The 23,772-nt window shown below is 43.3% G+C and overlaps 1 protein-coding gene across 4 annotated transcripts in view; it reads left to right on the forward strand.

The window, feature by feature from the left end:
- The window catches only part of LOC138689248 (uncharacterized), a 210,723-nt gene that overhangs the window by 160,315 nt on the left and 26,636 nt on the right, over positions 1–23,772 (forward strand). The window contains exons 1-6 of one of the 4 annotated variants that reach the window (XR_011328080.1): positions 11,910–12,973; positions 14,757–14,986; positions 16,358–16,470; positions 19,267–19,738; positions 20,579–20,680; positions 22,087–22,241. Coding sequence is in view for 1 of the 4 variants with exons in the window: in XM_069803499.1 (XP_069659600.1) it covers positions 11,593–11,627; positions 16,358–16,470; positions 20,579–20,680; positions 22,087–22,241 (405 nt within the window). In the remaining 3 variants the exon portion in view is untranslated. Of the gene's footprint in view, positions 1–11,474; positions 11,628–11,909; positions 12,974–14,756; positions 14,987–16,357; positions 16,471–19,266; positions 20,681–22,086; positions 22,242–23,772 lie in introns of those variants that run through there. The other 3 variants (XR_011328081.1, XR_011328079.1, XM_069803499.1) reach the window with 3 other exon arrangements.

Genomic DNA, 23,772 nt, shown 5'->3' on the forward strand with positions numbered 1-23,772 from the left:
CCTAATCTCTGAACATGCCCTCACAAAACTCTCCCAGAACATCCTTGGCTCGAGCTTGAATGTTCATTCGGCACACGGAGGAAGGGATGATTTTGCAATATAAGAAGCAGTGCTGGGAAAACTGAAGGGAGAAGTGAAGTTACCGGCAGGTTTGAAGAACAGTTTGATAAATATTTCTGCTGTGAAAGAAGGGAGGAAGACATGACAAGAATAGAGATGTGTCTGTGAGAAGTTAGGCAGGAGTTTAAAGGGAAGGCTGAAAAGCTTGAGCTTGATGCTGCAGGGAGAAGCTTATTTTTGAGAAAGATGGGGGAAAAGGGTGAAAATATGATGGAAGAGGGAGCGGGACAAACCCTGAGGTTACAAATCAGAAAGAGCCAAGCTTGAGGGAGCAAGAGGGGGGAGGCTTGAGGACCTTGGGGCAGAAAAATGTGTAGTCGGGTGCAAAAACTTGTCACCTGCCCAGCCAGTCATGAAGCCTGGCAGGACCATGCCGTGGTCCTGCCGCTCTGAGCCTGGGCGGCTGCCTCCAGCGAGGACCGCGGTCCGGCCGGGAAGGACCTCGCTGCCGGGAACCGGCCCCTCGCACCTGCACGGCGTTGGGGAAATTCATCGTCCTCACCCGCGCCTTTCTCCCTCCCTTTCTATCATCCGAACCTCCTATTAAGAAAGATCCCGACAACACCATTAAAATGTCTTGCGTGGCTTGAAAATTCATTGTTCGCTAAAAGCTAATCAAAGCGCGGGTAAACACAATGGCCCCCTTTTCCCCCAGCCTGACGTTTCATTTACACAAGAGCTCAAGCCGTCGCACCGGCGTTCTGCCATGCAGCCGTCAAGCATTGATTGTGCTATTCAGCAGGATGGCTCAATAATTACAGCCCCCGATCTCCAAACCACACCAAAGAGCAGGCTTACCACTGCTAGCCTTTGTTACTAATTGTCCTTCAGGATACTTGAGATGAATTACCGTGGCTTACATTTTCCTGTTTTTCCTTTCTCTTCTATTGGGTTAAAAAAAAAGAGAAATCTTTCCACTTAGCGGAGCTGGACGGATCAGACAAGTGTAGCGTTGACTGTTGACAGCACTTCATAAGAAAACCTTCTGACTGCAAACTGTCTTATTGATATGTTCAGCTTGACACATGGGATTGATTTTTGATTGTTTTACAAAGCTCGCTTGTGCATGTTTTCATTATCAAGGCTGGGCAGTTTTCATACTAACACTTACAAAATGTTAGAGCTATTAATATAAATTGATATCATCTATACTGCATCTAATTGTAGCAAGTAATCCAACAAATTAAGCCTCTTTCACCAAAGCTCTCCAGAATGGATTGCACTTCTGATTATTCTTTTAGTTTGTTTTGTTTTGGGGGCGCTTGAAACAGTAGCAAAATTATTTTACTTTTAACTTTTTAATCCTGCTAGTCGTGAAGACACAATTAGAGCTGAAAAGTTTTAAATTCAAGGCAGGTGAATGCGATCAGCACCAAATCCATGCTTATTCCCAGCAACTTCATCGGGAACTGGAGCGGCTCCCGTGCAAACTGTGCCGGGCTGCGGTTTGGGAGGTGGTGGCACGCTCAGGGAAAGGACGTTGTCGAACGTTCCCCACACACATGGACGGGTTGGAACGATGCTTGTCCTTCATTTATTAAATCTGCAGTCCCCAACCATCCCTGCAGTCACCGCCGCAATGCCATTCCCCATGCCCAGCCTCCACGCTCTGATCCCCCTTTCCCCTTGCTCTTTCTCATCTTTCTTGGACAATCCTACTTCATCGTAAGCCGCTCTGACCCTCCAGAAATCCCAGAAATGAGGTGTGACGTTGCTTGGTCTTTCCCATACAATCACTGTGCTCCTGCTGATGACCCCAATGAGAGTTTTTGCGCAGAGACCCGATCCGAACTCCCCCAGAAATTTAGGAGGAACTTTCCTTCCTCCTAAGACAGATTGAAGACGCGGGTTATGGTTGAGTAACATGACTGCTGTGGGTAGCTGGCCCACACAGAGAATAAGCTCCTTCTGCTAGTCCTGTTTAGCAGTTACCCCTTGGAAAAAATACTGCCTGCGCTGCCTTTGCCTTTTTTTAAATGCAGTATGTAAAAAGGAGGAAGGAAACCATCTAAGCTGAATTTTAGAAGGAGGCCCACAGTCCATATGCGAAGCTGTAGCTGGTTTTGCTCTTGCATTCGCTTCATCTGTGCACGCAGCCGGCATGATCACCCACTCGGGGAGCTGAGCAGCGCACAGTGACCAGGCGTCCTATATTTCACAAGATTGTCCTTTTTTTCTCCAACCACAGGAGAAAAAAAAATCATTTCCCATCACTTTTCCCCCCGTTTTTTCCCCAAGAAATGAAAATTTAATATTCCTTAGTGCCACAAGTCATTTTTCTGAACCCGAGATACGATTACCCCAGTTTCCATCAGCTGAGCAGGGGCTGGGAATTTCCACTCATGAACAAATGCCCGTCTTGGTTTTCTTTTTATAAAAAAGCATGGCCCTAAATAGTGTGTAAGCACTCTCCTGCGACTGTGCACCCTCTTCATAACCCTTCCACTCGAACAAAGTGATTGTCTGAACTGAAATCGCTTCACTGAGATGATTAAATTAGTTCCTACATGCCAGAGATGTACAGAGGTCTTGACATTTATATTTGGGTACTAGAGTCTGACATTCAAATGTATTCATGTTTGAAAACAGCGTAATTTAAAAAGTAGCATAAAATCCATTAATATAATAGGAAGAGAGGGTGACGCTTTAATTTGTTTGAGGCTGAGCAAAATGATCATTTCCAGGGGCTGCAGCGAGGGCAGACCGGCGCTGGCTGCGTTGGTGCAGGCAGGGGAGACGTGCTCTCCCCAACGTCCCCCAGACCCACCAACACCCCGTGTGTCGGGGCGAAATATTAAACCCAGGGAAGCCGGGGTAAAATCAACCTTGGTCTGCACACGGCTGAGATGCCTCTCATCGCAAGAGGATTATTTTGACATTACACAATCCACTATTTCTTCCTGCAGCTTGAAGTACACCTGTGGCTGGGCTGTCAAACCAACAAGCACACACGGACTAGATCTCCCAAAAAAAGCAAAACAAACAACTAATGACATTCTCAGTGATCCCAGTAAGTGAAAAGCATCAAAACATATGCAAGCAGCTTATTCCAAATTTACCCAACACCCTACAAAGAGAATCTGACCCGACGTTAAGGTCTGTATTATGTGATGAGGATGCTGTGGACTGTTGGTTGGCATTATTTAGAAACCAAAATCCTGTGGGTTTTGAAATTATTTTTGGCCCAATGATACACGTATTTAACAAGTATATTAAATACCTCTATCAGAATCCAAATCCCATTGTTTTATCATGGCTTGGATACCCAAGCAGACGCTCTCTTTTGCCTGGAAATATGATTTTTTACTTTAACACAGAGCAGCATCACCACTTTTCAATGTTATTTTGAATGAGTGAATGCAAATTACATGATTCAATTTGCAGAAGCGGTTTCATTCATGATGTGACATTAGCATCTGGTACCTAAAGGAAACACTCTTCACCAACTAAAATAAAAAAAGTCTGATTGATAAATTCCTGAGAACAAATTCCCCGCTATGCCAGCAGTGAAGCAGCCCAGTAGTTTCATTCTTTTGCATCAAAACATAACTCTCGGTTGGGATATTCGTGTTTTTCCCAGGATGTCCCTCGAACGTGGAGAGAAAAAAAACTTTAAAGATCTGGGCTGGAGCACACAAATGCGCACGACCCAGTGGAAAGGAAGAAGGAGCCGGTGATAAACATGCGTGCCCACATTTTGCTGGTGCGTGTCTGCACATATTTATTATTCTCATCTGCAATATTGATGACCAAGGACCGATCTCACTGCACATGTGTCTTTCTCCCCACATCCCTTTTCCTCAACTTGCACAGCTGAAAAATGCTTGGATTTTTTTGCTGCTGTTTTGTTTTTAAGCAGTGAACGAAATGCCCTGATGTTAATGCCAATTCATTTTCCCAGGTGAAAAAAAGAAAAAAAAAAAGAAAGAAAAGAAACAAATCAAAACAGCAAATAGAGGAATGGGGGCAGGCCATTGCAATCAATAGCGAACAGGGCTGGGAGACGTTGTTTCAGCCGTTGGGAGCAGGTCAGTAGAGAGGAATATATTGTGAGAGCTAAATATGAGGATTTTATTATGCAGGGGAACCCTCATTTTAAAGGGGCAGGATAAAACCGCATTCAGGATCAAGATCAGTCTTCAAAATAGTGAAAATGACTCGCATGGCTAAGACGACTGGTATCTCTTTTTTGGAAAAACAACTCTTAATTAATTGGGAAAAAATTGGCACAAGAATAAGTGCGAATATACATATGTATACATGGCTGTGTGTACATATACATAATACACTTATTTATTATGCACGTGCTGGAGTGTGTATATGAGTGTGTGTACGTATGATAAGAATAATGAGCTATAACAAAAATGAGGGGACAATTATTCTGATCTTTTGTAACCCATCTCGGCTGTGCAAATTATCATTTTGAGCAGTCTGAAAACAGAAAACTAAGCATAATAGACTACAGGGAGGCATATTTAAAAAATAAATTAAGGAATAAAATGCACAGAGACAGAATGCCATGTTTTGTTATGTCATTCCCTGCCTGCCTTTCTTCAGGAGAGAGATTTCAAATTAAATTCAAAGACTCTACTTTTAAATAAACAATGAAAATTGAAAATAGGCTTCCTTGTTAAAATATATATCTCTCTATTTCCTCTCTTTTTTTTTTAAAGTAACACAGTACTGTGCAACGGTACAAAAAAAAAAAAAAAAAAGGAGGGCATTAGGTATTAGGATTCCAAACGGGATAGTACATCTTTAATGATACATATGATAATTAAAGAATACAATAAACACAATTAGCATATGTTTTAAACAGTTTATTAGTGAAGCTTACCATAAAATCAGAATATATAGAGCTCCAGGGTTTGTTGGGATAACAGCTTCTAATCCTTAGAGTCATAAAATCCCTGGCTTGGAAGAAATGGGCATCTTTAAAATGATTGAATCAGCAGGCCTCGAGTGAAAACACACAAATTAGCAAACTCCAGCAGTTGGGCACTGTGGAATGCTGCAATGCACGGAGGTGAAGTCATCGCTGACACTGCCCCAGCAGCTCTGATAGAGCACAGCGGGGATGTGGTGCTGCTGTGGACATCCGAGGAGATAATTACTTTAACTCCTTCCAGACCAGGGATACCCAAAAAAAATAAAATAATAATAAATAACAATAAATAAACGCGGCCTTTATTTTGCAAATAGCCGTCACGAGGAGAAACGAATGCCTGAATAAGCGATGGGTATAAAGGAGATCGCGGACTTCGAAAGAGAAGGGGGGCTTGCTGGGTTTGGTCTGTCCTCCCTCCCTCCCAGCCCTCCGAGGACACGACGGCATTTCTGCAAGGCAGAGCGCAGCGCCGTGGAGGGGGCCCGCGGGTGGGTGGCCTCCCCCCAGGTGTGGGAGCCCAGGGCACTCGCTGCAGGAATTACTGGGAGTTTAAAAGTTGAATCGTCTAGTTAACCAGTCTGGACAGGGCTCTAACAGCGCTCTTGCCCAGCGGACAAATAATACTCTTGGCAGCGGCACTTTGTATTTCTTGCTCTTGCCTCTTTTCTTTGCCCGATGTCCATATTCTTCCTTTATCTCTCCCTTTCTTTCCTTCTGGCTTCAGGGCGGTGTGAGCAGTTGGGATTTTTTTTTTTTTCTGCTAATGATTAACATATAAGCTCTTTACATTCATCGCTCCACCGTAGAGATAATTTCTTCCTTCTTTTGTTATTTGTTTGTTTGTTTGTTTGGAGGGGGCGAGGATGGGTTTAATCCTGCAGTTCAGATATTTTAGGTTTCTTAAAAGCAGCAGGGAAGGCTTCGGATGAGAGTCGGTGTGGGCTGAAAGGAACGAAGCTCTGTTGAATTTTTTTGAAGGGAAGGGGCAAATTGTCAACTTTATAATGAATCCTCATCAGACGTGATGACTTCCCAGCTCTGCATCAAGGGAGAAGAATAGCAGTCAAGCGGTGTTTGAACACATTCTTATGGGGAAATTGGAGTGTTTGGATCCTGAAATTAGATCTGAAGACAGCCAAACATCTCCATAAAAATGGGAGCTTCACTCAAATGAAGGCATTTCAAGTTTGCTCAGCTCCTGGTCTAATCTGAACAAATTCAATCACAGCTCAGCACAGAGCGAGCGTTTTGCTTTTCCTGCTGTATGGCAGAATTGGTGGGCACGGCGCTGCTTTGCATGAAAGAGGCTGCCTGCTAATTTGGGTGGTTGGGAACAAATTCTTCTGAGTCATCTTAAACATGCAAGGAATACTGAAAACACACGGCATATGTGCATGCATGGAGACAGTACGTTGCTTTAGGTTTATCCCATAGCTGGGAATTTGTGCCGACACTATTTTCCTTAACTTCTGCCTGAGCCCTCAAGTCCAGGAGATGGATGCGCTTACGTAGTAGCAACGCAAATGCACAGCCTAAGCCACGTTTTGCCCCATAGATATTAGTCTGGGTTTGCCCCATATTAGTGTAAATACAAAAGAAATGAGCTGGAGGAGAAATGAAGGTCCAAAAACATGAAGTGTCTCCCCCAAGGTCAAACAGCAGGACGGTGGCAAAGGCAGGAATATAAACATGAATTATATTGTCACTCTGCTAGAGGAAAAGGTTGAAATGCAGCTCATTTTTTTTCCTGTGCTTTAGACCCAGCTTGACGTATTTGACCTCTATTCAGCTGGCCAAGGTCCAGGGAAAGAAATATGAAAAGAAGGATTCTCTGTCTACTCTGGGGAAAGGGATGAAGGTAAACTGACGTGTCTTATGGGTTAACTCAACGGCATTGCCTGGTTTAAGCAAGCCAAGGGGTGAGCCAGGGTCTAGTCAACTGGTTTTTCTATTGACTTCGTTGGGTTTGAGTTACATTTGGAGAGAGAAAGAAATTTGGTCCAGCAAGCTGGGTAGAGGGGAGGGAATGTGACTGCACCTATTTTTTATTGTAATGTTTCACTATTGACATTCCCACACTGATTCATAGCTGGCGGTGCTCGCCAGACACGAGAGTCAGCGCAGTACAAGGAGGTTTGATCGCAAGACCTGATTTTTAGCTCCATCTCCAGTTTTTAGCAGAGGAGTTCAGCATCTAGTGGAGCATTCACAGCAAATTGGCAGGGAAGCGCAGAGCAGAAGCAGCTTGGCGTTCTGCTTAGGGTGGTTATTTCAGCCTGTAAAACCCTCACCCAGGGCTTGCCCTTACCTGGAAGAAGGTTCTGCAGACCTCCATCCCTGCCGTGGCTTTACACGCTCCTTTTGGGGAAGAGTTTATCATCTCGGAGGCGTAACATCATATGCCGTTGCCTAATTACGGCACGTAAAGCCTGCTGGCACACAAGTGTTAAAGAATAATAAATATATGTGCCAGACGTAACTCAACCGGAGCTGGGTGCGCTGGAGGGTACCAGTCGCTGCTCCCTCGTGCCAGTTGCCCACCAACATCCCCTGCGATGGGTAAAGGGGCACTGGAGTAATACTGCAATACTCGGGAGCAGAATATCCTTCAGAAATGAGGAGTTACATCAGTAGGAATTCCTCTCAATCAAAATCAGAAACAAAATTTAGTGTCAGCTAGCCCTCTCTGTTCTCGCCATTACAGAGAAGGCCACAACATTTTCTAAACCTGAGATTTTAAAGAAAACATTTTAAATAACAATGTGTGCACTGTCCCCTTTTTCATTCAGGTGTAAGCATTAACGCACTTTTTTTTTTTTTTAACCAACTAAACACATGGCACAAGCATTTGTGCACTTTGAATATAAGGTGAATTTAGCATACACAGAATATTTTCCTGTTCATTTGCCATTAGCATTTTGTATTTATTAGTGAGAAACTCAGAAATGGTGGATACTGAATTCAGCTAAAAACTAATTCTGCACTGAATATTTGACTAAGATATTTAAACGGTGTTAGTTATTTTTATAGGTATTCTAAAAATAATACCATGGGGTTTATTACCTAACCCATATCACACATAATTTTACATTTGAACGTTGAGGTCTCGTATGTGTGTTCAAACAGTGAGAAAATATGCACAGAAATTTTTCAAGACTTCTTTAAAATAAAAATTAAAAAATCAGAAGTCTATTACGTGCCCCAACTACATTGCAAATTGAAAAATTGACAGTAGTGGGTAGCCTATACACCAACATTTATCAGCTCGGTTCCTCTGCACAGACTTTTAGGATGCTCTATCACGGATTAATGTCTCTCAGCAAAGAATGTGCTATAAAAAAATAAGGAATGCAGCTGATAAAATTAATGAAACAAATCATTGTTGAAAAGCATTTGGTGAGGTGTGAATTTGAAAGCTAGTTTCCTAAAACAATATTTGTAAAATAAACAGAAATTAATATCCATTAATATTAACATAATTATCTTAACTGAGAATGTTGAACTGTTGCCTGTTTTGTTCTTTTCAACTGCAGCTTCTCAGTACAACTGTTTTTGTAGCTGGGGAATAATCTGCTTGTGTGCGCTGTAATGACACAAGAAATAAAACGTAATAAAAGGAATAAAATCTGAATTCCCATCTCAGCAAAGAGTAATTCCACAATCCATATATTTTTTGGTGGCTTTCCTGTAAGGTGAATACTTCTGCATGGCTTTATTTCCTAGACCCATTTCCACTGCCACCTTGAGTCGGGCTCACAGGTGAAACTCATTCTGCTTAATACAAAAACCTTTCCCCAGATTTTCAAATAGCTCTGAGTGATCCTAAATTTCCGAAAGCCTCAGAGAGTGATGCGAGCTCAGGAGCTGCGAGTTCCCGCTGTAGCGGTGGCCCCCACCGTGGGACAGCCCCTTCTCTCGGCCTTTCCCACCAAGGAGGATGGGTTTCCAGGTGGGCATCCCAACTTTTGCATGCACATCAGAAGCAAACTTCAGATCTTCACAGCTCTGCGCACAAAAATGTGACATTTTTCCATGAGAAATGACTTATTTTTAGTCCTGCAGATACCGCAGTAGCTTGCTAGTGAAACCAGGCACGATGTGGACTGAAGTAAAAATACCAATACCTCGCAAAGTTAAACCACAGACAGAAAAAAGGGAATTTGTTCTTTTAATCACCAAAGCAATATGACGCACGCTCGCATCCCAATAAATTGTTAGCTTGTGATTTGCCAAATGCAAACAACGCGGTGCCAGATGGTGGCACCACCATGAAGGGACAAGGGGTCTCGGACAGTCCAGGAGGCAGGACAAGCCGAATCCATCCCTTTGAGTTTCAGACATCTCGGTGCTAAAATCAGCCAGCTTTATCACGAGGAAGCCCCAGCAGGCAGGATGGGAGAGTTTTAGCTTTGGCTTCAACAAGACTTCAGCTCTGATTTGCAGTTTGTTAGGTCCCGCGTTAGTGTTTGCACGCCTGCCCACGCAAAGGGGGTACCGTATGGTTTAGATGGGATCCTTTCTTTGAAGTGAAATGAAATGCTGAAGAGTTTCTTAGCAAATATCTCCTTTCAAAACCTACCCGGGTCCATCTCGTGCAGAGTTAGTGTCTGTCCACTGCACCGCCACTAATGGTTGTGTAAGGTGTCCGCCAGATCTGATCCGGAGAGACTGGAGTTATGGGAATAACCGACTTTTCAACTCATTGGCTCAGCATCCTCATTAATTTGGCTATAATCAAAATATTTCATCCAACCTGGAAAAAAAAAAAAAGTTATGCTTTACCTAAACATTCCTTAACGACCTCTATTATTACTATCAAGAATTTAAATGTTGTGTTGAGGAAAAAAAGCTCTGAAACATTTCGGTTTGGAAGCGTGGAAGTGAAACTTTTTTTAGTCTCTTTTCCAGCCTGCCATGCTGCCATATTTACCACGGCGCTAACAGTTGTCAGAGATTATCTGGCTGAGTCACAGCTTTTATGGGCTCGACTCCGGTACTAGAGACGCGAAGCAGCTCCTCTGCAACCCAAGGTTTATGTTGGCATAAGCAAGATCAGAATTCGCCCTTCTGTTTACCATTTAGCTGAATCACCCCATCACAGACCAACTGTCATCTGTCACTCCATACTTTTAATGGTACATTGCACTGATGTTGTCTATTTTTTCCCCTTCCTAGCAGCCCTGTCACTCTGGTATGTGCTAATCTCTTCTTCCAGGCTTCTGTTGGATCTCTTAATGATGATGCCACTGCAATTTTGTTGGGGTTTTTTTTTTTAAAAAAAAGGCAAGAGAGACTTTGGGGAGCTAGAGGCAGAATCAGATTTGCCCTGTAGCTCAGGCTGCAGACTAAATGGACCTCAGTCTTTTGAAAAGTGCCTCCTAAGACGTGTTTTATCCGTACAGTCCCAGGCATCGTTTTAGCTAGGGAGCGGAGGAGGTCCCCCTCCCACAGTCAGAACGGGGCTGCGTCTCTCCAACTAAGTGCATTGCAGAGAATTAATTAATTTTAAAATTACATTCTGTTCTTAATGCTAGGGCCTCGCAGCAGCTCTGTGTTCCTATGGCCAGTGGACCAGAAATCTTTACCCAGTGCCTGGCTTCCTTGGGGCCCCAGTGGTGACAGCACTTCAATGCTTATTAACCCGTGCGGTGACAAAGGACTCGTGTGGTCCTGGCAAGCACCTTCGCACAACGTCTAGCGCCCGGCTCGCATCTCCAGATGGGGAGGTACTTTTCTAACATCTGCAAGATGAATCACGTCTTCTTTTTGTATTGCAATAAGCAAAACGGGGAGAGCAACGCCTTGCAAAAGGCAATTCAGCTGTGGGAGGAGCTGCCCACCCAGGGCAATAAAAAATATTGCAAGATTTTAATATTATTTCCTGCCCTCGCAGGGGTATATGTGGGTGAGGGTGTTGGGGGAATTTAAGCTACAGCAATCTTCAGCGAGTTTTTCTACCCATTTTCCATTTGTATACAGTTAGATTGTTCATCTAATAATTTTAGCCTTTTTTTTAATTTTTGCAAACATCTACAAAAAATTCTAAAGTTTGTTCATGGCCTTTCCAAAATTACCCATATGTATGTGAAACAAACATTAACACTGAGCAGTGAATTTAGTGTGAACTATCACTTAGCTATTGCGGGTAACGCCTGTGAAGATTAACCCATTTGGGGGTCCATGCGTTTTTATGTTGGCAAAGGTTTTTGTCCCTGCAAAATGCAAGTTAACATATGCACCATTTTGATGAGTCCAAGTTCAGGATAAAAATGGTTTCGCTAGTTCAATTGCTATATGTATGCGACGTATAGTATACATAACTTGTAGAGGTCCATCTGGTAAGAGAAATAATACTGTGTCATTGCATAATATGTGTCTGGGTGTGCGTGTATTTCTCTGTACTCCTTCTTTGTCATGATTCCACAGTTTAATTTAAATACGTGTTTCACTTCTCTCCATATTTCAGGTTTATTACAGAGTATGAAAATCAGGAAGCTTTTTGTTCACTTCATACATCTCTTCCAACAAAGCCAGACATCAGAACCCAGCACAGACTCCAGAGTGATTATTGTTACACATGATCTATGGAGCAGATAAATTACAGCTTGATTTTTATAAGGTATATTGAGCCTGCAGGCTTCAGCAGAAACAAAAACAAAACAAAACACAAAACCTTGGTTTAACTAGTAATTTGAGGAAATATGACAAACCTGACATGGAAGTCACAGAGCAAATAAATATGCACATCCATCATTTTGTAAAATAATGCCTTCGCTAGAGAGACCTCTGCTTGCTGCAGTCTGCAGAGTAAAATTTCAGATCCTGCTACATGAAGAATCAAGTTAGTTATAGTTGAAAGAAACAATTGTGTGTATAAGAAAACCAGTGCCGTACATTAAATTGTGCAAATATCAATCTGTGTGAGTCAAAACTAAATTGGTTTTAGGACATATTATAATATTCCTGGAACGTTTAGATGTGGGTTTTCTTCATAATATGATTCCTAAAATACCGATCAGAGAGTCTTTTCTTTTATTGTAAAATAATCTAGTTCCTAGAAATACAATCACCCAGTGGTTATTGCAGATATAAAATCCTACTTCATACAAAATACAACAAAAGGCAGTTTCAGAGTCATCTTCTGAGCACAATAGTTTTGTTGGTGCACTGGAAAGAAATTACGTACGCAATTCTCACTTCAGGAGTCAGCTTTTGGTACCTACTTTTTTTTTTTTTTTTTTGCAGCTTGCCAATATTTGGAAGGTTTTGTGTGATGCTGAGAACACCGTCAGTGCCCTTTATGCGAGATCTGCCTCTCAAACAGTCCCATCCCTGTGGAGTCAGGGAACTGCAGTTATCTCTGAGTTTGAGTTCACAACACAGCAAAACGTACCTGCTCAAAGAGGAGGCTGTAGCACGGCACTAATGGGGACGTCGCCTTTGACATTGGGAGGAGGGTTTTACTCAGAGTTTAAGGGTTAAATCTAACAATTTATGTCAAACTGCCTCTGGATAAAGCACAAAACAGAACCAAATGCTCCACTCCTAAAGAAGTGTCTTCATCAAAGCCACAACCCCGTTCATGCTCCATTCCTGGTCCAATGAGTCCTTAGGATTTTCTCCATCTCCGGGGATGCTTCTTGAACAGGCAGGATGGAGAGGAGCCAGATCACCACCACACATACACATGCACATGTCCAAAATACCCACCAAACTAGAAAAGGAGACGCTGCCACGTGCAGGGAGGTGGGTCTGGGTGCTCGCGGGCAGCAGCAGGACCTAGATGGCCAGCGCCCTGTGCCTGGTCTCCACCACATTCAGAGAAATCCCAGTGGATGGTGCCTGGAAGAGGGTGGAAGAGCCTCTGTGTGCAAGCTCCCAACGGGGCAGAAGTACAAACCACAACCTGAGTGGCTCAGCCATGTCAAAACTGCCATGACTCTGGGGATACACAGAATTATTGCTGTAGGTATCCGAGAGCTCTAACATCCAAAGCTGGAGTGCCAAGAAGTAAAGGATTTCAGGTTAATGGGTTGGGAAGTAAGGCTGAAGTTCCTTTTGAGGTGTTTGCCTCCTTTATTAGCTATGATCCGCATAACCTGGCTGGGAGGTCTGCAGGAAACTCTAAATTGGACTACAAACCTCGTATCTTCCACTCGTAACCACAAGACCACCCTAAGTATACAACAAAGGCGGTGGTCAGCAAAATAAGTCTAAGTTTGACCTGCACAGCAGCTGTTTTGGTCTGATCTTGTAGGTTTTGGTCCATAGGTATGATCCTATGTTTTGATCTGATCCTGCAGTTCTTGGTCAGGCAAACCTTACCTGAGCCAGTTGGAGCATAGCTGATGTGAAGAGTCCATCATCTCTTCCACTGCGTCTTCCAAGTCGCATCTTGCAATTGAAAAGCCAAATGCATGTTCAGTACTCTTAGCATTGCAAAGCCAAAATAACTGGTTTGTGCTTCATCCATAAAATTGCCAGCTAAATATTCATTCTGGAGTCATTACTCCAGGTGTTTGTCAAGGAAGATGTACAAAGCAGACAGAACATGTTTAGCATTTCATATAGCAGGTTGAGCTGCAGGAGTGACAGGTTGAAAAATCTTGTTTGGACTCATAGACTGAAACCGTTTAATATAGAAGTCACTGGTGGACTATAAATACGGAAAACCAATGTGCCATATTTTTATAGAATCCCCATTCTGCATGTCTTTTAAACATATTAATACTTCAGAGAAGCTGTAGAAGCTGAACTCACCAATTTTTGCTTTGGACATCTACAATTCTTCAATGGGTGAAACTTCAGAAGCCCAAATGCCTGCACAATATACAATTCATTTGAATGTGCATTTATATTAACTGACCCCGCAAAAGCCAACTGTGTTCATTTAGGCTAGGAATTACCCAATTTGCTCACATAATCTCAGCAATTACATGTTCATCTTGTTTAAATATCAGACCTATGGTGTCATTTGCGTAGTATCTGATCTTTTTACTTAACCTCAAAGATATTAATCTTTATTAAAGGGGATGAGAGGCAAAGAGGAGGAAGAGATGCTGGTGACAGATATTCTGACAGCTAGGAAAAGTCATTTATAAAGTGAACATCAGTAAACATTAGGGGTGACATATTGATATCAGCAGCAAGTAAACGGATGGCCAAGCTAGGATGAGGTATTACACCTGAAATTGTGGCAACCATTTTTTTTCTCAAGGTTGATCTTTTATATTTTTTAAAGAGAAATTTACTATTATGCCTCCTGCTTCCCCTATGGTAAAATGCGAGAAATTTGACTGAGATTTACTTAAAGTGACAGCAATGCCCCATTTTGTCCAAGAAAGATGATTACTAAATGTCACGTCTATCTACTCTCATGTGGATCACTTATTTGACATATTCGTGTCTAAGCTTCATAGCAGTTTGCAACATGTTTCCTGGTGCTCTAAGGCAATTTGAAACCTTTGTGGTGAAAACATGAGCTGGCCAACGGCAGTTCATTAAAATAAATAAATAATAAAGTTGGGATTTGTTCCTCTCAATCCCAAGGGTGTCAGGCCAGAATTAGGCACAAAAAGCCCTTACAAAACCAGACGAAGAGCGTATGTTTCTGGTCAGGCTGCGAGAAGGTCATTGCTGGTGGGATGCTCTTACCATCTCAGCTGAAGTAGAAGCACACCAAAAAGAAAACACTGGTGTTTAAACACAGAAAATAACCTCGTACGATTTGTTCTTTTTATTTTTTTAGAGATCTGCGAAATGGTACAAAAACCTGAAACGGGGAAGAGCGTGGGTTCTCCCACTTTGCTGCAGAACCAGCTCCTTTTTTTCCCCCACTTTGCTCAGTTCCTGGAGGGGGAGATGTGAAACCCAGCTGGGTGCAGACGAACCGCCGGAGTCACGAGCACGAGCTCCTGCGGTGGGGAGTCCATTTAAATCCGCTTTGCTGAGCCTCAGAAGTGACCTAAGGAAAGCAAGGTAGAAGGCTTTTTGCACAAAATGGAACCGTGGTCATGAATAATTAATGGCTTTCTACCTTCTCTGCCATTTTAGCTCGTCTTTCTTAGTAGTTATTGCCTTCCAGTCCGAAAGTGTGTCTGTAGATTGACAAATTAATGCACGCATGTTTTGGAGACCATAATGCAGCAGCCTGAAGAGTCAAGAATTAAGGTGTGTGCTGGAGATGCGACCTCCCACCGGACCCAGCTTTCTTCAGCAGTCCCCGCGGTCCGGAGGGAGGGAATGCTCTCACACAGAACCAGGCTCTGGGACCCTCTTAGCAAGGCCAAATGCTCTTTTTCCCATCCTCTTTTAAAAATCCCTATCAGTCCTGTTCAAATACAGCGGCGAATAATAAGAAAGAGGGCTTACATTCTGAATGCAAGGACATAAATACATCTAAAGAGAATTATACACCTTTGTATCTGTTTTAGCACCAGAGATTCAGCCAACCTGTGCAGATGCCCATGTATTTATGAATTTTGAGGTGCAAATACTAGGGTCACAAAATATAGCAACAATATTGAGTCACGGCTTATCCTGTTGACTGCCCTGTGCTATCTGTGCAGTCATAACCTCAGTCATCTTTGCATGATCACCCTATCCCAGACTAATGGCAGCTCTATAAAATTTTAAGCTTTTTCTTGCAGAGATGCCTTTAGATGCCTAGTTGCCATCTCACACATCGGCACTCACTTTAGTCACAGTTTAACTCCCAGAAAACCTGCAGGAGCAACAAAACCAGCTCTAAATGCATCCTATGTAATATAAAAAGAGGGGCTTTTTTAGCATATGGTGGAAGATTAAAGCCATTCTAAATGAAAGTAGAGTGTGTAACTGGATACAAGATTTCTAAATAGGTGGCACATGTCAGCAGGCATTACAACAGTGTCTTTAGGTGAGCCTTTGATATAGGCTGCTGAATAGTTCAGTGAGATAGATGCGACCATGAGAGAGTTTCACAGCCTTGATTTGTTTTCCAGCTAAAATAAATCTGAATAGAATAGACTTAAATTACCTGTGATTTTTCTGTCTTTAAAAGGACACATAAAAGCTCACGAGATCACTGCGCACCCTGGGAAAAAAAGGGAAAGGAAAAAAAAACCAGGAAAACTATGAAAGATTCATTTTAATGGAATCCAGGTTTAGCTGCTTCATATTTAATAATGTTTAATATTTCATTTACTACTGGGGACTCACCTTTTTCAGAAGAATGTAAGATTCAAGGCACTACCATGCATTAAGATTTTATGTCTGACTGTAGCAATATTGTAAGGGTTGGCATTGGAGCTGCTGAAGCCCGATGCAGAAAGCCTGGAAGCAACAAGGTTTCCTTCTTTTTTCCTACAGGCAAAATAGGAGCCGAAGCCCCGGGAAGCGGTGGGGTATAGCTGTGAATCCTAGCAACAGGCGGAGAGAGAACTGTACGTTTCTTCACGTCCTCCAAGTGTTGGTGCCTTCTGGTACGTGATTTACAGGGAGCAACAGAGACCTTGGAAAGGCCCTTCATGCTGTTGCATCAAGAAAAAGCAGGAAAGGACAGAGTTTTTCCAGTGGGGTGGGTGAGTTATTACAGTCTGGGGGGGAAAGCAAACAAAGCAACGCTCCAGAGTTCATACTGTTGTTGCTATTGCACTTTCCTTCATTACAACGCACTGCCTGTTGGTGTGGGGCTTCTTCAATTTTCTGTGCTCTTAATCTTTTTTAAGCCCTTCTGAGCAATAATGTGGGCTTTTCTTTTTAAGCAAATGATGAAAACTTACACTCAAAAGTGTGAGCGTAGACTTCTGCAAGAAAAATCCATAAATCTGCGGTTTGCGATGAAATCATGAGCATTAAAAGCTATGACCTGCATTTTGCAGAAAGGAAACTGAGACCTGAGCACATATTTCCTGGAAGGAGAGGCTCCTTTTAAATATGCAGCAGGTCTTGCCTTGCCAATATTAAACTAGCTTTTCTTCCTGGAGAGTCTGTCAATACAGTTTGACCTGTCTCTATGGATATTCTTCAGAGCCTGAAGCGCTCAGATAATCTAAAAGGGTCCCCTGACACCATCCTAGGAAGGTGGTTTTCAGTCAACTGGCTCCCACGGAGCCTGGGACAAAGAGCAAGGTGGGACCTTCGGACTCCTTGGTCCCATCACCCCATTCAGAAATGTACTATTTCCCAGCTGATGCCAGTTTGTTAGGTTTTGCCACTAGTTTTCCTACTGGAAGAAGCTTGCAGACTCTTAGGAGTTTTGCCTGGGTGCAAATTGTGAGAAGAGGGACATTGAGAAGAGCTGGGATGGAGGGCATTTTATTGTGCAACAGAGACTGCTGCTTCTGTTAAAGGATTAATTTTGTAGTAAGTAGCACTAGTGGGTTGCTGCCTTGGACTGGACCAGCTGCCGCAAAGATGAAGCACAGACTCAGACAGAAGGTTGCAGCAGAAGCGAAGGATTTGGCTCCCAGCTAGCACCAAAGCTGAAGAAGGGTCCTATAAGACCTTCTGTCTAGGGGGGCATGTTCAAAATGCACTCCCCTCCTGGAGCAGCTCCCTTCAAGGTTTTCTAAGAAGATTTATTGCTAGGAGAGGGCAAGGTGGGGTTTTTTGTGTGCTAGCAATTTCAGTTTCAGATCTCATCCAGGGGCTCTGGCATTTGCATAACTTCCCACGGAAACTGAATCAATGTTTGACATCATGGAACAGAATCTCAGGCGTGATTTAGCATTAGTAAGCCACTAGTCATCAGCATACTGTCATTCCCCTATATCTGACATCTTAATATAGTCAGCCCCATGCACACACATGTTCAGCAGCAGCAAATTCTTGTGCTGTCGCCATGCATGAGTTGTTTAACATGGGCTTGCACATACGAACATCCAAAAGACACTTGTCCAATATGATCAATTTTCAGTGCTCAAAATGCATTTTCCTTTTAGGTAAGAAGGGAATTTTAAGTCCTCTTAAATAATTGAAGATACTACTGATACAATCAAAAGTCAAGCTCCCCAAGATGAAAATGTCTAGATGATGAATAAGTTAATGGAACTAAAATCCCAGTCGTAGCTGATTAGGGGACCAGGAGAGTTTATCAGAGATGGGAATGTACAAGCCCAGTCACAGCCTGACCTTGTAACGAATGAGAGCTGAAAAGCAATTAATTGAGAAATTATCAGGGAAAAGCGAAGTTGTATGGTTGGTTAGGTAAAGCAATATGTCAATGGGCCAGGGATTGATTTGGCTGGAATACCTCAAGGTCTCTGTTCTGATGATTCAGGACTTGAAGGAACTGGCCCGAGCCAAGCAATAAAAATAAAACAGGGTCAGCAGAGGGAGTCATCACTCAGCACGGTGGATCAGTGTTCATGTATTATTTAGCTGATAGTTAAGGGAAGTTATCAAACAAGAGCAGTCTTTAAACCCAACTTTTTCCCCCAGGGGAGGGCAAACGAAGGGAAAGAAAAGAAGATGCTCTATTGTGCCAACACTCCCTGTCCTCAGCTAAAACACCGAGCTAGGAGATGGGTCCTGGAACAAGAGTTGCCATGAGTGCGTGTTCACGGCAAGGGATGGTCGGTCTTGCTTGGGGCTGCAGTGAGGCAGTGGCAAAGACCCCCACAGACTCTCAGCCCACCTCTCCATGCACAGCCACTGAATCCCAGAAGTCAGCCCTGCACCAGCTTCTTCCCTTGGCTTTTCCTTCCTCCCTTTGCCTGCCAGCTGACTTTCTGATGCGCGTTAGAATACAGGCAAATCTAGATGCGGTTCTTCAACCTCTGCTCTGCTTTGGTTTGACAGTGGGCATCGTTTTCTGCCGTGATGTTTTCCTCCTTCCTGCTGCCAACAGGCTGCACAGGACTTCTACTCCCATCTCCAGCAGATACCAGGACCTCTCCCAGGCCACCAAACTAACAGCGACCTCCTGCCCCCTTGTATCTTGATTGCATCAACTCATCCACACGTCAGCCTCCCACGTCCTACACATTTGGGAAGCTGTTGCTGAGACCAGGACTTTAGCATGTTGATCTGAGCTGCAAAATGTGGCTGGAAACACAGTTCCTCTCCTTCACAAGATGTTTTAGGATCTGAATATGAAACAACCTGAATGAGAATGTAGTACCCTGTAGCTCAGGAGAACAGCAAAGCAAAACAAACGATATATAAAGTCTTCTAGAAAGATCAGTGGGTTGGGTGAGAATAGCTGTCTCTTTGCTTGTCTTGTGACAATTCACTAAATAACACTAAACTATGTCTCTCTCTCTCTCTCTCTGAAGACAGGAGAAAACCCCCGCAGAACCAGCCAGCACATGTTTCGTGGCAGGATCAGGGCCTCAGACACCACAAACTTTTCCTTTTTGGGATCAAGATCCTGAGATGCTGCAGAAAATTTGGGCTGAAAGTTTGCTGGACAACTACAGCTAGCTTTCCCAGCAAGACAATATTTAAAGTTCTGCTTTTTGGAGAAAGGCTTCCTAAATATTTCAGATTTGATACTGGATCTTTTTGTCATTTCCTTGACAAAACCTAAATGACAGCCGCCTCTGTGGCTGAAAATAGGAACGTCATTAACATCATAGCTAGAGCAGGGCAAGAGACAAAGGTTTGGCAGATAAATATAAAATGTCCAGTGATGCAGTTATAGGGTGGGCACTTTAATGTCAAGGCTAAGAGGTGCTGCCTGGAGATAATAAAATAAAGGAAGATTATAGCATGCAGAGAAACTTGCATATCCCCATCACAGCAGAGGTGAGTTGCACTGGGCTCTGCTCTTTGCCCTGCGAGGTTGTGGGTGGGGAGGGCGGCCGAGATGCACGTGGACCTGATTTGGTTGTGGGTGTCTTGTGAAGGGGGACCCCAAATGGGGAGCTGAAGGAATGGAAGGGAACTAAACTGCTCCCCATGGGAAAAGTTTCCTTGCTGGGACCGGTCTCTGACTGCAGGGAATGGTCAGAGTCCAGGAACACTGGAGACAGGGAGCTAAAAACCCCACTAACCAAATAAGAACAAAGCTGTGATTTTAGCTTGTTAAATCTCAATATGTAACAAATACAAGAAACTCCAATGTTTCACTGCAAGTAGCCATTGCTGCTGCAAACACAGGTTTTTAGAAGGAAATTCCAGCAGCAACTTGGAGATAAAGGAACAACTTTATCCCACTGCCTGTGGACATATCTCAACACGCACTCATTTCTGGGACTCACACTATGTCACGCTCCATGTAACGCATTTTCCATTTGTCCTGACCTGAGAGCTTTGCATTCAAGGAGCAGATCCCCCAAGTGAATTCATCAGGAGGAATAATAACCAATGCACGAGCTTGGAGTTGCTGGGCCAGCAGATCCATCCTGCAGTTGTCAGTGTGCTGAATTTCAGGGTAGCATAAATGCAGTCTCCCTTACTTAAGGACCAGAAGGACACAGCAGTATTTTTTTCCAGCCTATTTTATTGAAATGAGAGAGAAAGAATAAACATGAAGCCTAAGCAGCAGCAAACAAGACTAACTAGCAGTGCCCAGCAAGGGGGTCATTAAACTGAATATCTTTTGTGAATGAAGGAAAAAGGTTTAAATGGTTTCTCTCATTCCAGCAGATCCTCTCAGTGATGCACAGGACAGCAGATGTGATCTACTTGGGGGATGTGAAGACACCTGGTACGGGATCCGCAACCCGATCGGACGGGATGGGACAGGTGACCATCATGTTCTTTCATTTTTTCCTGACTTTGGGAGCTATGTGCAGTCTTGGCTGTGTAAATCAGAAAAGTTTCCGTGGATCTGTACCATTGTATGCCGGGTTAGCATTCAATCTGATGATCAGCTTGGGAGAAATGTATGCCCTTTCTAGGGTGATTGATTTACTGCCTTACCTCCCTGAGCATTGCCACATGGGTGAATAAGACAGGCTCAGAGCCACTACTTACTATTAACAGTGGATCACTCTGAGAAAGGAAAATGGGATTTTCCCCCACTATGAGCCACATTGTCTTTTCTCCTTTGCTTCCTTTTTGGGATTGCATCATTCCTCTCCTCTGAGGCTGAGCTGCTGCGCAGTCTCAGTGCAGCATCTGAGAGTTTATGAGGTGGTAGTGGAAGTGCTGGCATGTCCCGGCACTAATCACTTATTATCACCTTATGATAATTATCAAAGCTGATTCCAAATGAATCCTCTTTGGAGAAGGTCCTTGGCCTGCCCTCTGCTCTGCAAAATGCACGAGGTACCGCTTGCGCAAACACAACAATCACCAGAAGTAAAATCAGTGAAATCCAAAATGTGACATTACATTGCATGAAGCAGCTACCTAGATATTATCACTGAGACATAATAAATTCATGTCATTATGGTAGGAATCAGGAAACATTTGTAGATACATATAAAAATTCTGTCTGAAAGAATTCTGTGATCTTCTGAAGGTTTGCATGTGCACTTTATAGTTGGTGGCATGATCTTATTAATATGGGTTTGCGCATTTGCAAGCTGTGTAGCTGCAAAAACCCAGAGACCAATTCCTTGCATGATATTTTTTTAACTTAAAATACCAATACCTGAAATTCTTTTGTACTCCAAATACCACTAGAAGTAAGACAACAAAGGCAAAGCAGAGTACAAACAGAAGATTCATGGCTTTTGAAACATCCTGCTCCGTAGAAGGTGTGCTGGACTGCACTCTGATCTCACATAGCTGGGATGAAATTCATAGATTTGGCCTCTTTATTTTCTTTATTGTTTTCACTGACGGTCAAAGACTTTCAGTATAAAGGCTTAGTGATGTGCTAAGATTGTCACAATGTGCAAGGGCAGGAAACTGCCCCATTTGGAGTCTGACGTAGTTTCCATTATAAACTAAATTAAGAAAGCCCATCAAATGCATGGGACACTTCACACCAGTAGTAGACAGGTGTGTACTGGTGTATGCATGGGACCACCAAGGGAGGGAAGGGTGGCCAGGTATCACTGACCCCTGTCTAGGACTCAAAAGAAGTGCGATGTGTTCCCAACTCTCCCATAGATTTCTTATACGGGTTCAGACAAGCCATTCAGCTCCTCTTTTTCCTTCAAGTCTTGTAAAATGTGGAATCATCATATTTTCATTCCTAGCATCCGCCAAAGCCCCGATGGAGGGTGGAATGATGATTCCAGGCACCACTGGAGCGGGGGTCTCTGGGACCACTGGTGTATTTGCCCTCTACATTTATAACAACAAATCAGCTTACATTTGTGATTCTCTGAGGAGAAGGAAATCGTTCAAGCAGGTAGGCTCTAGGTGTCAAAGGGGACCCACATTTCAAAATATTGTGTGCTAGACTCAAACAGAGCTTGGTATGAGAGACAGGCTTAGTTAAATCCGTAAATCTCCCATTTAGGCTTGTTGTTGTTGTTCTTGCAAAGGGTTAACAGACACTGCAAAACATTTCTAGGATGAAGTGCTAAGATTTAGTGTACTGAATTAATTCTTAAATTAGAACAGGGGATTTGCACATGATTTCTAAGGGAAATTATCTTCTGGGTAAAATTAATACAGGAGATGTTTCAACATCTGGGATGGCATTATTATGAGCAATGATTACCCAGACATTGCCAAAAGAAAGAGATCACAGTAGACTCTTTCTTTTCCTAACGAAAATAAGCCACTCACCCTGAAGGAAGAAGACTATTTGCAGAAGGACTGGCTGATTTGGAAGTGCACAAGGAGTAAATTCTCCATGAAAAAAAGCTGCATGCTTTGCTAGTGGACGGTTGGGAATCAGAACTGCAGACAGCAAAGGTACCCGTTTATACGTGGGCTCCGGGCGTCAGTCTGCCTCGCCTTTGAGCTCTTCATCAAAAAAAGGTGCTTAATGCGGTGCTACAGCTGTCCAGGTGTTTAATGTTCGGAGGTTAAAGAGGAAATGCACTGGCAGATGTGACCTGGAAAACCTTAAAAAGGGATGGTTGGTCCGTCCGCTCCCTGCCCAGAGACCACAAAATTCATCTGAACGCCTCATCTTCCTCCAGCCTTTAGAGGGCTGGTTTTGCCCTGCCTAAAATTTAAATAGGGCAGAGAGTAAAGCCAAAGCAACCTGCTCGAGTTGTTTTGTCAAAACAACCGCACACCAGGAGGAGCTTATAAATATTTATTTTGCTTCAGAGTATTTCATTTTGTCAAGAAAAGAGGAGGGCGCTTGAGTGGGAAAAAGAAGACCGGTGGCACGCCGGCCCCTGCTCCTTTCAAAGGAAAAAACACCGATGTTTAATTTAAAAGGGCATAAATAGAAGAGAAATGCCTCTTTACTTTCATGTTAGTAGCTGGCTATTAAATTACATCACAAGTGCTACGTGTGGGACTAGGCGAGTGCACGGTTATTTCTGTCTTCTAAACCAGAGTGCAAGTCTCAACGTAATTACTTTGGATCCAAGTGTAATTACCAACTGATCTGCAGGAACATACACAGTAGTGACATCCATTCGAGGCAGCATTAGAGCCTGATGATAACACAGCATCATTAACACAGCTTAGCACTTCCATACGTGGCTACAGGCCACGGTTTTCCTCGGGAAAGGGCTCGCGGTTCGGCGACTGAGCCTGGAGATCTCGGCAGAAGTCACCTGAGATCCTGCCCCTGGTCATCACGTCTGCGCGCGCGGGTATGTGTGAACAAATCAGTGCAGACAATAGCAAACATGATATCCTAATCGTGGGAAATTAAGCCAGAACAGACTTTTTTCCAAGATATATCTCCTTGTATTTCCGCAACCTGCCTTTTTTTTTTTTTTTCCCAAAGCATTGAACCCCCTGAAAAGAAG

The sequence above is a fragment of the Haliaeetus albicilla genome, chromosome 2 (assembly GCF_947461875.1).
Source record: "Haliaeetus albicilla chromosome 2, bHalAlb1.1, whole genome shotgun sequence".
In the NCBI taxonomy this organism is placed as follows: Eukaryota; Metazoa; Chordata; class Aves; order Accipitriformes; family Accipitridae; genus Haliaeetus; species Haliaeetus albicilla.